This window comes from Indicator indicator, chromosome 27, assembly GCF_027791375.1.
Source record: "Indicator indicator isolate 239-I01 chromosome 27, UM_Iind_1.1, whole genome shotgun sequence".
Taxonomy (NCBI): Eukaryota; Metazoa; Chordata; class Aves; order Piciformes; family Indicatoridae; genus Indicator; species Indicator indicator.
Genome location: NC_072036.1, coordinates 1,355,599 through 1,369,313, shown reverse-complemented (window position 1 = coordinate 1,369,313; position 13,715 = coordinate 1,355,599). Strand labels below are relative to the sequence as shown.

The 13,715-nt window shown below is 47.1% G+C and overlaps 1 protein-coding gene across 1 annotated transcript in view; it reads right to left on the bottom strand.

Moving 5' to 3' along the window:
- The window catches only part of LAMA2 (laminin subunit alpha 2), a 500,110-nt gene that overhangs the window by 172,929 nt on the left and 313,466 nt on the right, over positions 1–13,715 (bottom strand). Inside the window, exons 22-23 of the mRNA XM_054393014.1 lie at positions 6,316–6,452; positions 506–742 (exon numbers count right to left, since the gene is read on the bottom strand). Coding sequence (XP_054248989.1) covers positions 506–742; positions 6,316–6,452 — 374 coding nt within the window. The remainder of the gene's footprint in view (positions 1–505; positions 743–6,315; positions 6,453–13,715) is intronic.

Below are 13,715 nucleotides of genomic sequence, written 5' to 3'. Positions count from 1 at the left end.
TGGTGAGGCACTGGAATGGGTTGCCTAGGCAAGTTGAGGATGGCCTCTCCCTGGAGGTGTTCAAGGCATGGCTGGATGGGGGCCTTGAGCAATCTAGATGAGTGGAAAGAGTCCCCGGTCATAGCAGGGTGCTTGGAACTGGCTGATCTTTAAGGTCCCTCCCAACCCAAACCATTCTATGATTCTATGAAACCTCCCCACCATGGGCAGGGACACCTCTCAACCAGACTCAGCCCTTCAAGGCCTCATCCAGCCTGGCCTTGAACACTCCCAGGGAGAAGGCATCCACACCCTCCCTTCTAGCAACCACCATTCTATGATTCTGTGAAGGGCCAGCATGTGAAAAAGCAGCTGAGAAGTACTCAAGTGTTGCTCTGCTCCCACAGCAGTCAGCAAAGGCACTCTGAGAACCACCAAGTTCTGTCTGCAGGTATTGCTGGAGCAGGCAAGTACAAATAAACTTCTCAGCAGCTACAAGCTCAGTTTACAGCCTTCACTGTCCTACCTTGCAGCTGCACTGGCCAGTGGGATCACTGCACGAGCACTTCCCTGTTTCTGCATCACAGCTCTGTGGATCAGTGCCTGCCAGGAGGCACTGACATCCAACACAGTGTGGATAATTCCAGTAGCCCACCCTGCACTCCATGCATTTGTCCCCGGAGAATTCAGGGCGGCAGAAGCAACAACCTGTTTTGAAGTCACACTGAGAACTCAGGGCTCCAACGGGGCTGCAGTCACAGGGCTAAAAAGGAGAGAAACAAGGAGAAAATGACAACTGTGCTTTTGAAAAAAAACCCTGAAAATGAGAGAAACAAAGAGACAATGACAACTAGGATTCTGAAAAAAAAAAAAAAAAAGAAAAAGAAAGCCAAAAATGAGAGAAACAAAGAGAAAATGACAACTGGGATTCTGAAAAAAAAAAGAAAAAAAGAAAAAGAAAAAGAAAAAGAAAAAGAAAAAGAAAAAGAAAAAGAAAAAGAAAAAGAAAAAGAAAAAGAAAAAGAAAAAGAAAAAGAAAAGAAAAAGAAAAAGAAAAAGAAAAAAAAAAAAGAAAAAGAAAAAGAAAAAGAAAAAGAAAAAGAAAAAGAAAAGAAAAGAAAAAGAAAAAAAAAAGAAAAAGAAAAGAAAAAGAAAAAGAAAAAGAAAAAGAAAAAGAAAAGAAAAAGAAAAAGAAAAGAAAAAGAAAAAGAAAAAGAAAAAGAAAAAGAAAAAGAAAAAGAAAAAGAAAAAGAAAAAGAAAAAGAAAAGAAAAAGAAAAAGAAAAAGAAAAAGAAAAAGAAAAAGAAAAAGAAAAAGAAAAAGAAAAGAAAAAGAAAAAGAAAAAGAAAAAGAAAAAGAAAAAGAAAAAGAAAAAGAAAAAGAAAAAGAAAAAGAAAAAGAAAAAGAAAAAGAAAAAGAAAAAGAAAAAGAAAAAGAAAAAGGAGAGAAACAGGCAATGACAATGGGGATTCTGAAAAAAAAAGAAGAAAAAGAAAACTAAAAATGAGAGAAACAAAGAGAAAATGCCAACTGTGCTTCTGAAAAAAACCCCAAAGAAGTCAACCACCAAAACACCACCCAAAAACCCCAACTTTCATGTATCAATAAATGAAATAGAGCAGTGAGTCTGCACTGCCTGAAGGGAGTATATCTGAATTAGCAGGCTAGGCATTTATCTTTACTCAACAAGGGTCAAGCAATCACACCAAAATACATTTACAACACCATTTTCTTCTTGAACAGATATTACTTATCACTGAAAACTTAGGCAATGAAATCAAATCATTCTAAAAGGGTCAGGGCCAGGAGGACACTTTGCAACAAAATTAACTGAAAACCTCTAAGTGCTGTCTAAAAAGGGCCTTTCTATGTAAATCCTCTGCAAGCCATGTTCAGACCACTTTGCTACAACTGGCATTGCTCAGGGGCAGTGGTGCAAGTGGAACCTAGTTCAAGGTTTATTACTCATCCCTCAGACAGCTCTTAGCTGGCACTGATTTACACTGTAAGGGACAGAAATTTAGTCATGTGGTGTTCTGGGGAGTAAACTGCCTTATGGAATGAGACTTCAGTGGGCAGGTAAGGACAGAAACAGGTGAATTTCCAGGGGGTCTACATATAGGATGCAGAAGTCAGCATCAGGGAAAGCAGCAGGCTTCCAAAGAACAGAAGAATCCCTCAGTGCCATTACTGTGACTGGACTGCAGATTTATCACAGGACATTTGCTGTGACTACTGATGTGACCAGAATCTCATACAGAGAAGTTCAGTTTGCAGAAGCAAACTCAGTGCCAGTAGCACAGGTTGCCATCAGAGGGCTGCAGAACCCTCAGAGGGTTAGGGCTGTTCAGCCTGGAGAACAGAAGGCTCTAGAGAGACCTTAGAGCAGCCTTCTAGTACTTGAAGGGGCTCCAGGAGAGCTGGGGAGAAACTTTTGAAAAGGTCTTGGAGTGACAGGATGAGGGACAATGGCTTTGAGCTGGAGGAGGGGAGATTGAGACTGGAGACAAGGAAGACATTCTTTGCAGTGAGGGTGGTGAGACACTGGAACAGGTTGCCCAGAGAGGCTGTGGATGTCTCCTCCTTCGAGGTGTTCAAGGCCAGGCTGGATGAGGCCTTGAGCAGCCTGGGCTGGTGGGAGGTGTCCCTGCTTGGAACTAGATGATCTCTAAGGTCCCTTCTAACCCAAACCATTCTGTGATAGACATAGACTTGCTAAAATTGAGGACACAAAGCTGAAAAAGAGAGGAAGGAAATGTGGATTCCATTTCTAAGCAAAACTGTTCATTACATGAATGCTTACAGCACCTTTTTTCTGATCTGGAAAGTCCATCTATAGAAAAGGTCATTACAGAAGGGAAACATCCTGATTCAATCTTACCTGAACACCAGAGAAACTACTTCACTGCTGGTTAAATGTTAGACTCCTACCTAACAAATGAAAGCCCTCTGACAAGAAGGATCTTATTCTGCAAGATGCATTTGAACTGGTGGGGCCACACTTGAATAATGGTTCAATTTTGGGCCCCTCACTGCAGGAAAGACCTTGAGGTGCTCAAGCATGTCCAGAGAAAAGCAACAGAAGTGGTGAAAGGTCTGGAGAGGGTCTGGTGAGGAGCAGCTGAGGGAACTGGGGGAGTTCAGTCTGGAGAAGAGATGGCTGAGGGAAGACCTCATTGCTCTCTACAACACCCTAAAGGGAGGCTGCAGTGTGGTGGGGGTTGGTCTCCTCTCCCTAGTCTCAGGTGATAGAATGAGAGGAAATAGCCTGAAATTGTGCCAGGGAAGAGTTAAGTTGGAGATGAGGAAAAATTTCTTTGCTGCAAGAGTAGTCAGGGATTGGAAGAGGCTGCCCAGGGAGGTGGTGGATTCCCCATCCCTGGAGGTATTCCAGAAAGGTGTGGCCATGGCACTCTGGTTTAATGGCCATGGTGGTGTTGGGTTGATGGTTGAACTGGATGATCTTATTGGGCTTTTCCAACCAAAAGAATTCTCAGATTCTACAATGAAGCTTGGAAAGAACTTGCTCCCCATACCCTGAAATTGCTTGGTGTGCAACATCAAATCTGAAATTCCCATCAGATGCTTTGGTTTGTGAGCCATCAGTTTGAGGCACTGCTCCCTGTGTCCCTGAGTTCTGACAGCCCTGGAAATCTCCTGCAAAGAGTGCAAGGCAGGAGGTTCACATCTCACTTTGCAGGAATTAGCTGCTGCACACTGAAAGAGATGTGGGCTGATAGATCATTATTAATTTAGATGGTGCCATGGAACTGTCATTCTAGTGTGCTCACATAAAAGACAATCAGAGAATATACTCCAGATTTCAAACAGAGGTCTTCAACCTCATTAAGCTGGTTTCAGAAGCCAAGAGTCTGTATCACAGGAGCACAGCAGAGGTTTCACAGGAGGAGGTTTCCATAAATACAAAAGAAAAAAAAGAAATCATTCTCAGTAATTAGTTTGCAGCCTGAGCTACATGACAAACAGCCTTTTTAAGAAGGAGCATTAATGGTGTATGACCATGTTCAGACAAGACTCAGATTTCTGGAGTAATTGCAGCAGTCCTGTGAATCCCTCATCACCAATGAGAGCAGCAGAGGGGAGAAGGCATTTGAACTGCATAAGATATTCACTGTCAACAGTCTCCCATCTTAACTGAATACTGCTCCCCTTAACTGAAGGGTGGGACAATGACAACAGCTTTCATGGACTCTGCCATGCTGTTATTGTTTCTCTAAACCTTTTCCTGTCTTCCCTTCAGGTTACTTTTTTTAACTCTGTGTCAAACACTGGGACAAGGATTTAAAGGCTAATGAGAAGGTTTATTCCTCCTTTAAGAACGTAGGAAGCAAGTACATTTTACACCTGCAGGTGCCTGTTGTCTTCTCTCTTCACTGCCTTTTATGCACAAGTTGAAGCTCTTCTCAAGTCAGATTCAAGTACTAATCCCCAGTGGTATCACAGTAAGTAAATTTGTTCTGCAAAGGCACTGTCATCTCCCTGTAACTCTACAGCTATCCACTGCTATGTGCTCCCCAGGGCTCAGGGTTGGGGCCACTCCTGGTTAATGTCTTTATCAATGATCTGGACGAGGCAACTGAGGCATCCTCAGTAAGTCTGGAGATGACACTAACTTGGGTGGCAGTGTTGATCTGCTTGAGGGCAGGAAGGCTCTGTAAAGGGACCTGGCTGGGTGGGATCCATGGGGTCCATTGCATGAGGTTCAACAAGGCCAAGTGCTGGCTCCTGCACTTGGGTTACAACAACCTCATGCAGGCTGCAGGCTTGGGGCAGAGTGGCTGGAAACTGCCCAGCAGAAAAAGACCTGGAGGTGCTGGCGGGCAGCCGTGTGAACATGAGCCAGGGTGTGCCCAGGTGGCTGAGAAGGCCACCAACATCCTGGCCTGACAATGGTGTGGCCAAGAGGACCAGGAAAGTGATTGTGGCCCATTCTCAGCACTGGTGAGGCCACACCTTGAGTTCAGGTTTGGGGCCCTCACTACAGAAAAGACATTCAGGTGCTGGAGCATGCCCAGAGAAGGGCAGCAAAGCTAGGGAAAGGTCTGGAGAACAGGGCTGTGGAGGAGCAGCTGAGGGAGCTAGGGGTGTTTAGTGTGGAGAAGAGGAGGCTGAGAGGTGACCTCATTGCTCTTTACAGCTCCCTGAAAGGAGGTTGCAGTGAGGTGGGGGTTGGGCTCTTCTCTTTCGTATCAGGTGATAGAAGGAGACGAAATGGCCTGAAATTGTGCCAGGAAGGTTTAGGTTGGAGATGAGGAAAATTTCTTTGGTGCAAGAGTGGTCAGGGATTGGAACAGGCTGCCCAGGGAGGTGGTGGAGTCCCCATCCCTGGAGTTGTTCAAGAAATCTGTGGCCATGGCACCTGGGGACATGGATAATGGTCATGGTGGTGTTGGGCTGTGTGGCAGTTTGGGCTGGGTGCCCCCTGCCACTGCTGCATGAGATACACCTCTGGTGTCCCAGGTACTCGCCCACTGGGGGTGGACACAGGAAACGGCGTATTTCTACCCATAAATCCTGCGCCCTATAAAGCCATCTGCAGAGTCATCCTCTTCCTCTTTCTTCCCTCTCTGCTCCCATGGGAGATGTCCTCTCTTATCGGGTAATGCCGGGGGCAGGGTATCTCAGGCCTCTTAGGCCTGGCTAGGCCTAATGCCAGGAGGAGAATGGAGTGTGGGGGGGGGGCAGTCTCAGACCTGGCCAGCCTGAGACTTGCCTAGCAGGGGGAGGGGGGGGGGGGGAAGGAAGAGCCCTGAGGGATTGGGTAGACCCTCAGGTGGGAGAAAGGGAGGATTGGGAAGCTTTTGGGAATTCTGCGAGGGGGTTCTGTATGCTTTAGGATGTTCTTTTCCACTATGCTTTGTAGTTTGTAGTTTTCTGTAGCTTCACCAATTGCTTTTCCATTTAAACTTTTCCATCACTCTCCAATCCATTTGCGTGTGTCATTCTTTTGTCCCTTTTTGGGGCAAGAGATGTTCTGGCTGGCCTCAAACCAGCACAGGCTGATGGTTGGACTGGGTGATCTTTTCCAACTGAAACAATTCTCTGATCTTCGACAGATACAGTAAAAGGTACAGGCTGAAGGGGGATGCTGACTCAGTGTAGCAGCAGTGTTAGCAGGGTGTGAAGTGTTCCAGGCTGACTAGCTGAGACAGAAGATCTGTGGTGTTCAGAAAACAGATCACCAACATTTACACCACAGCCTGGCACCAACACTCACAATGCGGAGACAAACCTTCAACTGTGTTCCAGCTGCCAACTTCAGTATTTACCCCATGGGAAAGAGGTAAACCAGGGAGAAAACAGACATCCACTCACCTTGCAGCCACTGACAATGTCATGGCCCCAGTGGTTTGGTGCACATCTGTCACACATCTCCCCAACAGTGTTGGGAGGGCAGATACAGCGACCAGTGACGGGATCACAGTTATCACCAAAGCGTGAGCAGGCACAGGCTTCATGGGAGATGGGAGAGAACAAAGCAGATGGAGAGTTACTCCTTTGTGTGACCCCTGGAGAGCAGACCCTAACAGGGGTAAGATCATTCCACCAAAAGCTTTCTGTGGTAGTTTTAGGCTACGCCTTTAAAAATTTTCCACAGGCACTGAACAGAAAGTAGTAGAATGTAAATGAATCATTATTGGGTGTAAAAATGAAAGTAATGATAAATTCTAAACAATCCATTGGACAGGTAACAGACTTAAACTAGAATCATAGAATCACAGAATTGTCAGGGTTGGAAGGGACCTCAAGGATCAGCCAGTTCCAATTCCCCTGCCATGGGCAGGGACACCTCACACTACAGCAGGTTGCTCACAGCCACATCCAGCCTAGCCTTAAAAGCCTCCAGGGATGAGGCTTCCACCACCTCCCTGGACAACCTCTGCCAGTGTCTCATCACCCTCACGGGGAAGAACTTCTTCCTAACATCCAATCTGAATCTACCCATTTCCAGCTTTGTTCCATTCCCCACAGTCCTATCACTCCCTGACACCCTAAAAAGTCTCTCCCCAGCTTTCTTGGAGCCCCCTTCAGATACTGGAAGGCCACAAGAAGGTTTCCTGGAAGCCTTCTCTTCTCCAGACTGAACGACCCCAACTCTCTCAGTCTGTCTTCATAGGAGAGGAGCTCCAGCCCTCTGCTCATCCTCATGGCCCTTCTCTGGACACCTTCCAGCAACTCCATATCCTTCTTGTAACAGAGGCTCCAGAACTGGATGCAGTGCTCCAGGTGGGGTCTCAGCAGAGTGGAGCAGAGTGGGAGAATCCCCTCCCTCACCCTGCTGGCTATGCTTCTCTTGCTGCAGCCCAGCATGTGATTGGCTTTCTGGGCTGCAAGTGCTCACATGTTGAGCTTCTCATCCCCCAGCAACCCCAAGTCCTTTTCTTCAGGGCTGCTCTCAAGTCAGTCCCTGGGGCCCAGCCTGTATCAGTGCCTGGGATTGCCCTGCCCCAGCTGCAGGACCTTGCATTTGGTCATACTGCACCTGATGAGGTTGTCATGCTGTACAGAACAATCTCTCTCTCTTTTGGCTTCTTGCTCTGAGAGACACTAACTCACTTCTGCTTGACCTTGGCTGCATTGCGTTGGCTAAGTCTAACAAAACAACTCTGCTCTTGTCTCTTGTCCCTTTGTGTCCAGGGGGGTAAGGAGGGGGGCAGGGAATGGAGAAGCTATTAGCTCCCCTGGCTTTTGGCCAGGGGGGGTTCTTACGCTGTTTATAAATTGTAAATACCTGTAAATATTGTAAATATTGTGTATTTTGTACCTATTCATTGCATTCCATTGTAGACTGTAGTTTTGCTTGTAAATACAGCTTCATTTGCTTCCAACTGGGCTGGGCTGGGCTGGCAAATTTAACATTGGGGGGAATTCTCAACCCATCACACCTTCACTGTCCAGTGAACTCTCTGCAGACACAGTGGGGCAGCAAAGGCAGTGCAAACCCAGAGAAACCCCAACTGGGAACAATGCAGCAGAGGTTAACTAAAGTTGAAGTAACTGGAAGGAGGACAGAATGGGAAAAATCAAGGCACAGACTGTCAAAGTGCAGAGACTTCTCGAGATTTTGTCCTCCTGTGACATAGCTGCTGGACCCATGGTGCAAGCCAGCTGCCTGCCGCCTCTGAGCCCTCCATGCAGGGAGCCTGCAGTGTATTTAACCTCTTCAACCAGTCTGAGCTGAAATTTCTTCATGGGCAAAGTGCTTCAGGTTCTTTTTTCTCATTCTCTTCCCATTTTTCAGATTCCATGTATTCTTAGGTAGGGAAAAAATTCTTCTTAGAAAGGGTTGTCAAGTCCTGGAGCAAGCTGCCCAGAGCAGTGATGGAGTCCCCATCCTTGGAAGTGTTCAACAGACATGGAGATGTGAAGCTTTCTCAGCTTGGAAAACAGAAGACTCCAGAGAGAAGTTAGAGCAGCCTTCCAACACCTGAAGGGGCTCCAGGAGAGCTGGGGAGGGACTTTTGATAAGTGCTGGGAGTGATAGGACGAGGGACAATTGCTTTGAGCTGGAAGAGAGGAGAATGGGACTGGAGATGAGGAAGAAATTGTTTCCAGTGAGGGTGAGGAGACACTGGAACAAGTTGCCCAGGGAGGCTGTGGATGCTCCTCCCTGGAGGCCTTTAACAGCCTGGTCCAGTGGGAGGTGCCTCTGCCCATGGCAAGGGTGTTGGAACTGGATGATCTTTAAGGTCCCTTCAACCCAAACCGTTCTATGATTCTATGCAGAGGGACTTGGCAGGGCTGGCTTAGTGGCTGGACTTGATGGTCTGAAAGATCTCTTTCAACCAAAATGATTCTATGCCATGGGAGGACATGAACAATGTGCCTTTTCAGAGGAACTTGGGATTCTTTGCAGCTCTTATTCAATTTGGAAGTGGTTCCAACAGTGGTCCTTGCTCTTAAAGTACTATAAAGTGAACAACCCACTGGTGGCAAATGGAGGTTCAAGATGTGTAAGTGATATGTAGTTATGGGGCAAAGACACCTGATTCCTTGGAGAAGCAGAACTGGTGCATAGCTCAAGAAATGTGTGGCCCTGGCCCTTGGGGACATGGTTTCATGGCCATGGTGGTGTTGGCTCAAAGGTTGGACTCAATGATCTTAGAGGTCTTGTCCAACTAAAAGAAGTTTATGATTCTATGATGGTTGGAGTTGATGATCTTGATGATCTTAGAGGGCCTTTCCAACCAAAACAATGCTATGATTCATTATTTTCATACCCAGCACTAACATCACCCTTCAGGTCAAAGCAAAAGCATCACAAGCAAACTATGGCTCTCTGAGTGACAGTCTCAGTGTTTCTGGGGCAGTGAAAGAAGATCTCACTCGCTGAGGGCTGTAGTTATGTTCATTGCCTTCACTGCATGAAATACAGAACAAAACAAGGGGAAAAAAGAGATGGGCCAAGACAGAACTCATATCTGTAGCTCAGAGAAGAACTGACCTTTATTTTTCCTCAGCAGTGCTTTCAAAATAAGGTAACAGGCAAAGAAGAGAGCAAGTTTTGCCTCCATCATGTCCAGGAACAAGACATTTTAAATGCTGCATAAAATTTTTTGACACACTGGTGCTTGAAGATGTTGCAGGATGCATCTCCCTCTGGGAGACTGAGGCTTTTGGATGTGACAGCTCTTGTGTGTGAAGAGGTGGCCCAGGTGAACCTCATGAGGTTCAACAAGAGCAAGTGAAGGGTTCTGCACCTGGGACAGAACAATCCTCACTGTCAATACAGACTGGGTGAGGAGGTGCAGCCCTGAGGAAAAGGATTTGGGGGTGCTGATGGAAGAGAAATTGGACAGGAGCAGGCAGTGTGAACTTGCAGCTCAGAAGGCAAATCCCACCCTGGGCTGCATCCAAAGCAGCATTGCCAGCAGAGCCAGGGAGGTGATTCTGCCACTTTGCTCTGCTCTGAGGAGACCTCACCTGGAGTGCTGTGTGCAGGTCTGGAGCCCTCACTATAGGAAGGACATGGAGCTGATGGAGAGGGTCCAGAGGAGGGCCATGAAACTGATCAGGGGGTTGGAGCAGCTCTGCTATGAGGCCAGGCTGAGGGAGCTGGGGGTGTTCAGCCTGGAGAAGAGAAGGCTCCAGGGAGACCTAAGAGCAGCCTGCCAGGACCTGAAGGGGGCTACAGGAAGGATGCAGAGAGACTGTTTGCAAAGGTCTGCAGGGACAGGACCAGGGGCAATGGCTTCAAACTAGAGAAGGGCAGATTGAGATTGGATATCAGGAACGAGTTCTTTACCATGAGGGTGGTAGAACACTGGAACAGGTTGCCCAGGGAGGTGGTTGAGGCCCCATCCCTGGAGATATTCAAGGTAAGACTCAACGAGGCACTGGGCATGTCCCTGCTGACTGCAGGGGGCTGGACTGGATGAACTTTGGAGGTCCCTTCCAGCCTGGACCACTCTATGGTTCCATGTGGGCTTCTAATTCTTCCATAAAATTGGTTCAAAAGGCACAGAGGGGCACAAAGTGGTAAGCCAATATTTCTTGCATTCTGACTTATCATTAGTAAGAAGAATCTGGAAAAAATACAACACATTTGTTGCAAGCAGTAGTGAAATAGAAATCTCTTTTGTATCTTGGCTGTTAGAATGTCAAAGCTAACTGATGATGCTTTAGGGCTTTTTCTTTTCCTTTTTTTTTAAGGCTTTATGTTTTTTTATTGCAGAAGGGAAAAAAAATCAAATTCTATTCCTTTTTGGATAAATGCTAGATAAAAGAGGTCCAATATTTTATTCGATGCTTAACTGTCACTTTGGAATTCATTTTTATGCACTTCCTGGCATGGTTTGATATACTTTTATTAAATTTTTGATTTTCTCTGTGATTTATAATTTAATTACTTTTTTTTTCTGTTTTCCCTTTTTTTTTTTTTTTTTGTCATTTGAAAGAATACATAAAAAGCCTACTAAAACTAAGTGGGGGCCAGGGGGAATTAAAAAAGCCAGAACTTTGAAAACAAAATTGCTTTCTATCTGTTGCAGGAACTTTGGAATTCTTAATAATCCCTCAGGGATCAGTCCTGGGACCAGTCTTGTTCAACATCTTTGTTGGTGCCATGGACAGAGGCATGGAGTGCACCCTCAGCAGGTTTGCTGATGACACCAAGCTGTGTGGTGCAGCAGACAGGCTGGAGGGAAGGGATCCATCCAGAGGGACCTGGACAGGCTGGAGAGGTGAGCACAAGCCAACCTCAGGAGGTTCAACAAGACCAAGTGCAAAGTCCTGCAGCTGGGTCAGGGCAATCCCAAGCACAAGTACAGGCTGGGCAGTGACTGGCTGGAGAGCAGCCCTGAGGAGAGGGACTTGGGGGTGCTGGGGGATGAGAAGCTCACCAGGAGCCAGCAGGGAGCACTTGCAGCCCAGAGAGCCAAGCAGAGCCTGGGCTGCATCAGGAGAAGTGTGGCCAGCAGGGCCAGGGAGGGGATTCTCCCCCTCTGCTCCACTCTGCTCAGACCACACCTGGAGCTCTGGGTCCAGTTCTGGAGCCTCTGTTACAAGAGGGCTATGGACATGCTGGAAGGTGTCCAGAGAAGGGCAACCAGGATGAGCAGAGGAATGGAGCTGCTCTGCTATGAGGAGAGACTGAAAGAGTTGGGGCTGTTCAGTCTGGAGAGGAGAAGGCTCCAAGGTGACCTTCTTGTGGTCTTCCAGTATCTGAAGGGGGCTCCAAGAAAGCTGGGGAGGGACTTTTTAGGCTATCAGGGAGTGACAGGACTGGGGAGAATGGAACAAAGCTGGAAGTGGGGAGATTCAGACTGGATGTGAGGAAGTAGTTCTTCCCCATGAGAGTGGTGAGAGCCTGGAATGGGTTGTCCAGGGAGGTGGTTGAGGCCCCATCCCTGGAGGTGTTTAAGGCCAGGCTGGATGAGGCTCTGGCCAGCCTGATGTAGTGTCAGGTGTCCCTGTCCATGGCAGGGGGGTTGGAACTGGATGATCCTTGTGGTCCCTTCCAACCCTGACTGAATCTGATTCTATGATAATCAGAATTTTCTGGACATCTTTAGCTGTTGTGGCTATTTAAAATATTTGGTGAGCAGAGGCAGATATATTTGTTTAAAACATTGTTTGGATTGACAACACTCTCCCATTTCATCACTGTTTCTTGAATTCTGTCATCTCAATTTTGCCAAGTGAGCAGCCAAATCTTTAACATGAAGCTCATTAATTGCCCTTTCATTTTCCTGACACAACTGTATGAAATTAACAACATTTTTTATATTTCATAGATTCACAGAATGATTTGGATTGGAAGGGACCTTAAAGATCATCCAGTTCCAACCCCTCTGCCAGGAGCAGGGACACCTCCCACCAGCCCAGGTTGCTCAAGACCTCATTCAGCCTGGCCTGGAACACCTACAGGGAGGGGACATCCACAGCCTCCCTGGGCAACCTGTTCCAGTGTCTCACCAGCCTCACTCTAAAGAGTTTCTTCCTCATCTCCAGTCTCAATCTCCCCTCTCCCAGCTCAAAGCCATTGCCTCTCATCCTGTCACTACAAGCCCTTGTCAAAAGTCCCTTTCTGGCTTTCTTGTAGGCACATTTCAGGTACTGGAAGGCCACTGTAAGCTCTGCCTGGAGCCTTTCACAATGGTGACATGCTTTTATACTGTGAAATAGTGGAATAAGAGACTAATTATGATAATAAACTATGTTTTTTCCCCATCTCTGTGTGTGTTAAGGGCTTTATGATTGCATTCATTCTGCCCCTGTACTCAGCACTGGTTAGACGACACCTTGAGGACTGTGTCCAGTTCTGGGCCCCTCAGTTCAAGAAAGATTTTGAGATGCTGGAACATGTCCAGAGAGGGCAATAAGGCTGGGGAGGGGTCTGGAGCACAAGGCTGGGGAGAGTTCTGGAGCTGAGGGAGAGGCTGAGGGAGCTGGGGGTGTTTAGCCTGGAGAAGAGGAGGCTCAGGGGAGACCTCATTGCTGTCTACAACTACCTGAAGGGAGGTTGTAGCCACGTGGGGGTTGGGCTCTTTTCCCAGGCAACCAACAGAACAAGAGGACAAAGTCTCAAGATGTGCCAGGGGAGGTTTAGGCTGAGGTTAGGAAGAAATTCTTCCCAGAAAGAGAGATTGGCCATTGGGATGTGCTGCCCAGGGAGGTGGTGGAGTCACCGTCCCTGGAAGTGTTCAAAATAAGACTGGATGAGGCTCTTGGTGCCATGGGTTAGTTAATTAGATGGTGTTGGGTGATAGGTTGGACTTGATGATCTTGAAGGTCTTTTCTAACCTGTGATTTGCATTATTTTTTTTTTCAATTTCTCTCATTTGTCAGCCTGTTAACTAATCTTTCTCTGTCTCAGGGTGCCAATGTCTTTGCCCTTTCTGAGGTGGTAAATGGTTTCTGAGCTCTTCCTTCCCCTGGCAGCCAACACTACAAGAATAACGGTCTCAGCTGGGATCTATGATCCAGACTGGCTCAAGGTATATCAGCAGTGCAGGTGAGATTGAATCATGCTGCATGCATGTGGGTCTCAGGACCTCGATGCTCCTTCAGCAGTGGTCAGGGATTGGAACAGGCTGCCCAGGGAGGTGGTGGAGTCCCCATCCTTGGAGGTGTTCGAGAAACCTGTGGCCCTGGCACTGTGGGACATGGTTTGATGGTGGTGTTGGGTTGAAGGTTGGACTCAATGATCTTAGAGGTCTTGTCCAACTAAAACAATTCTATGATTCCATGAAATTTAATAAAAAAGGATCAGC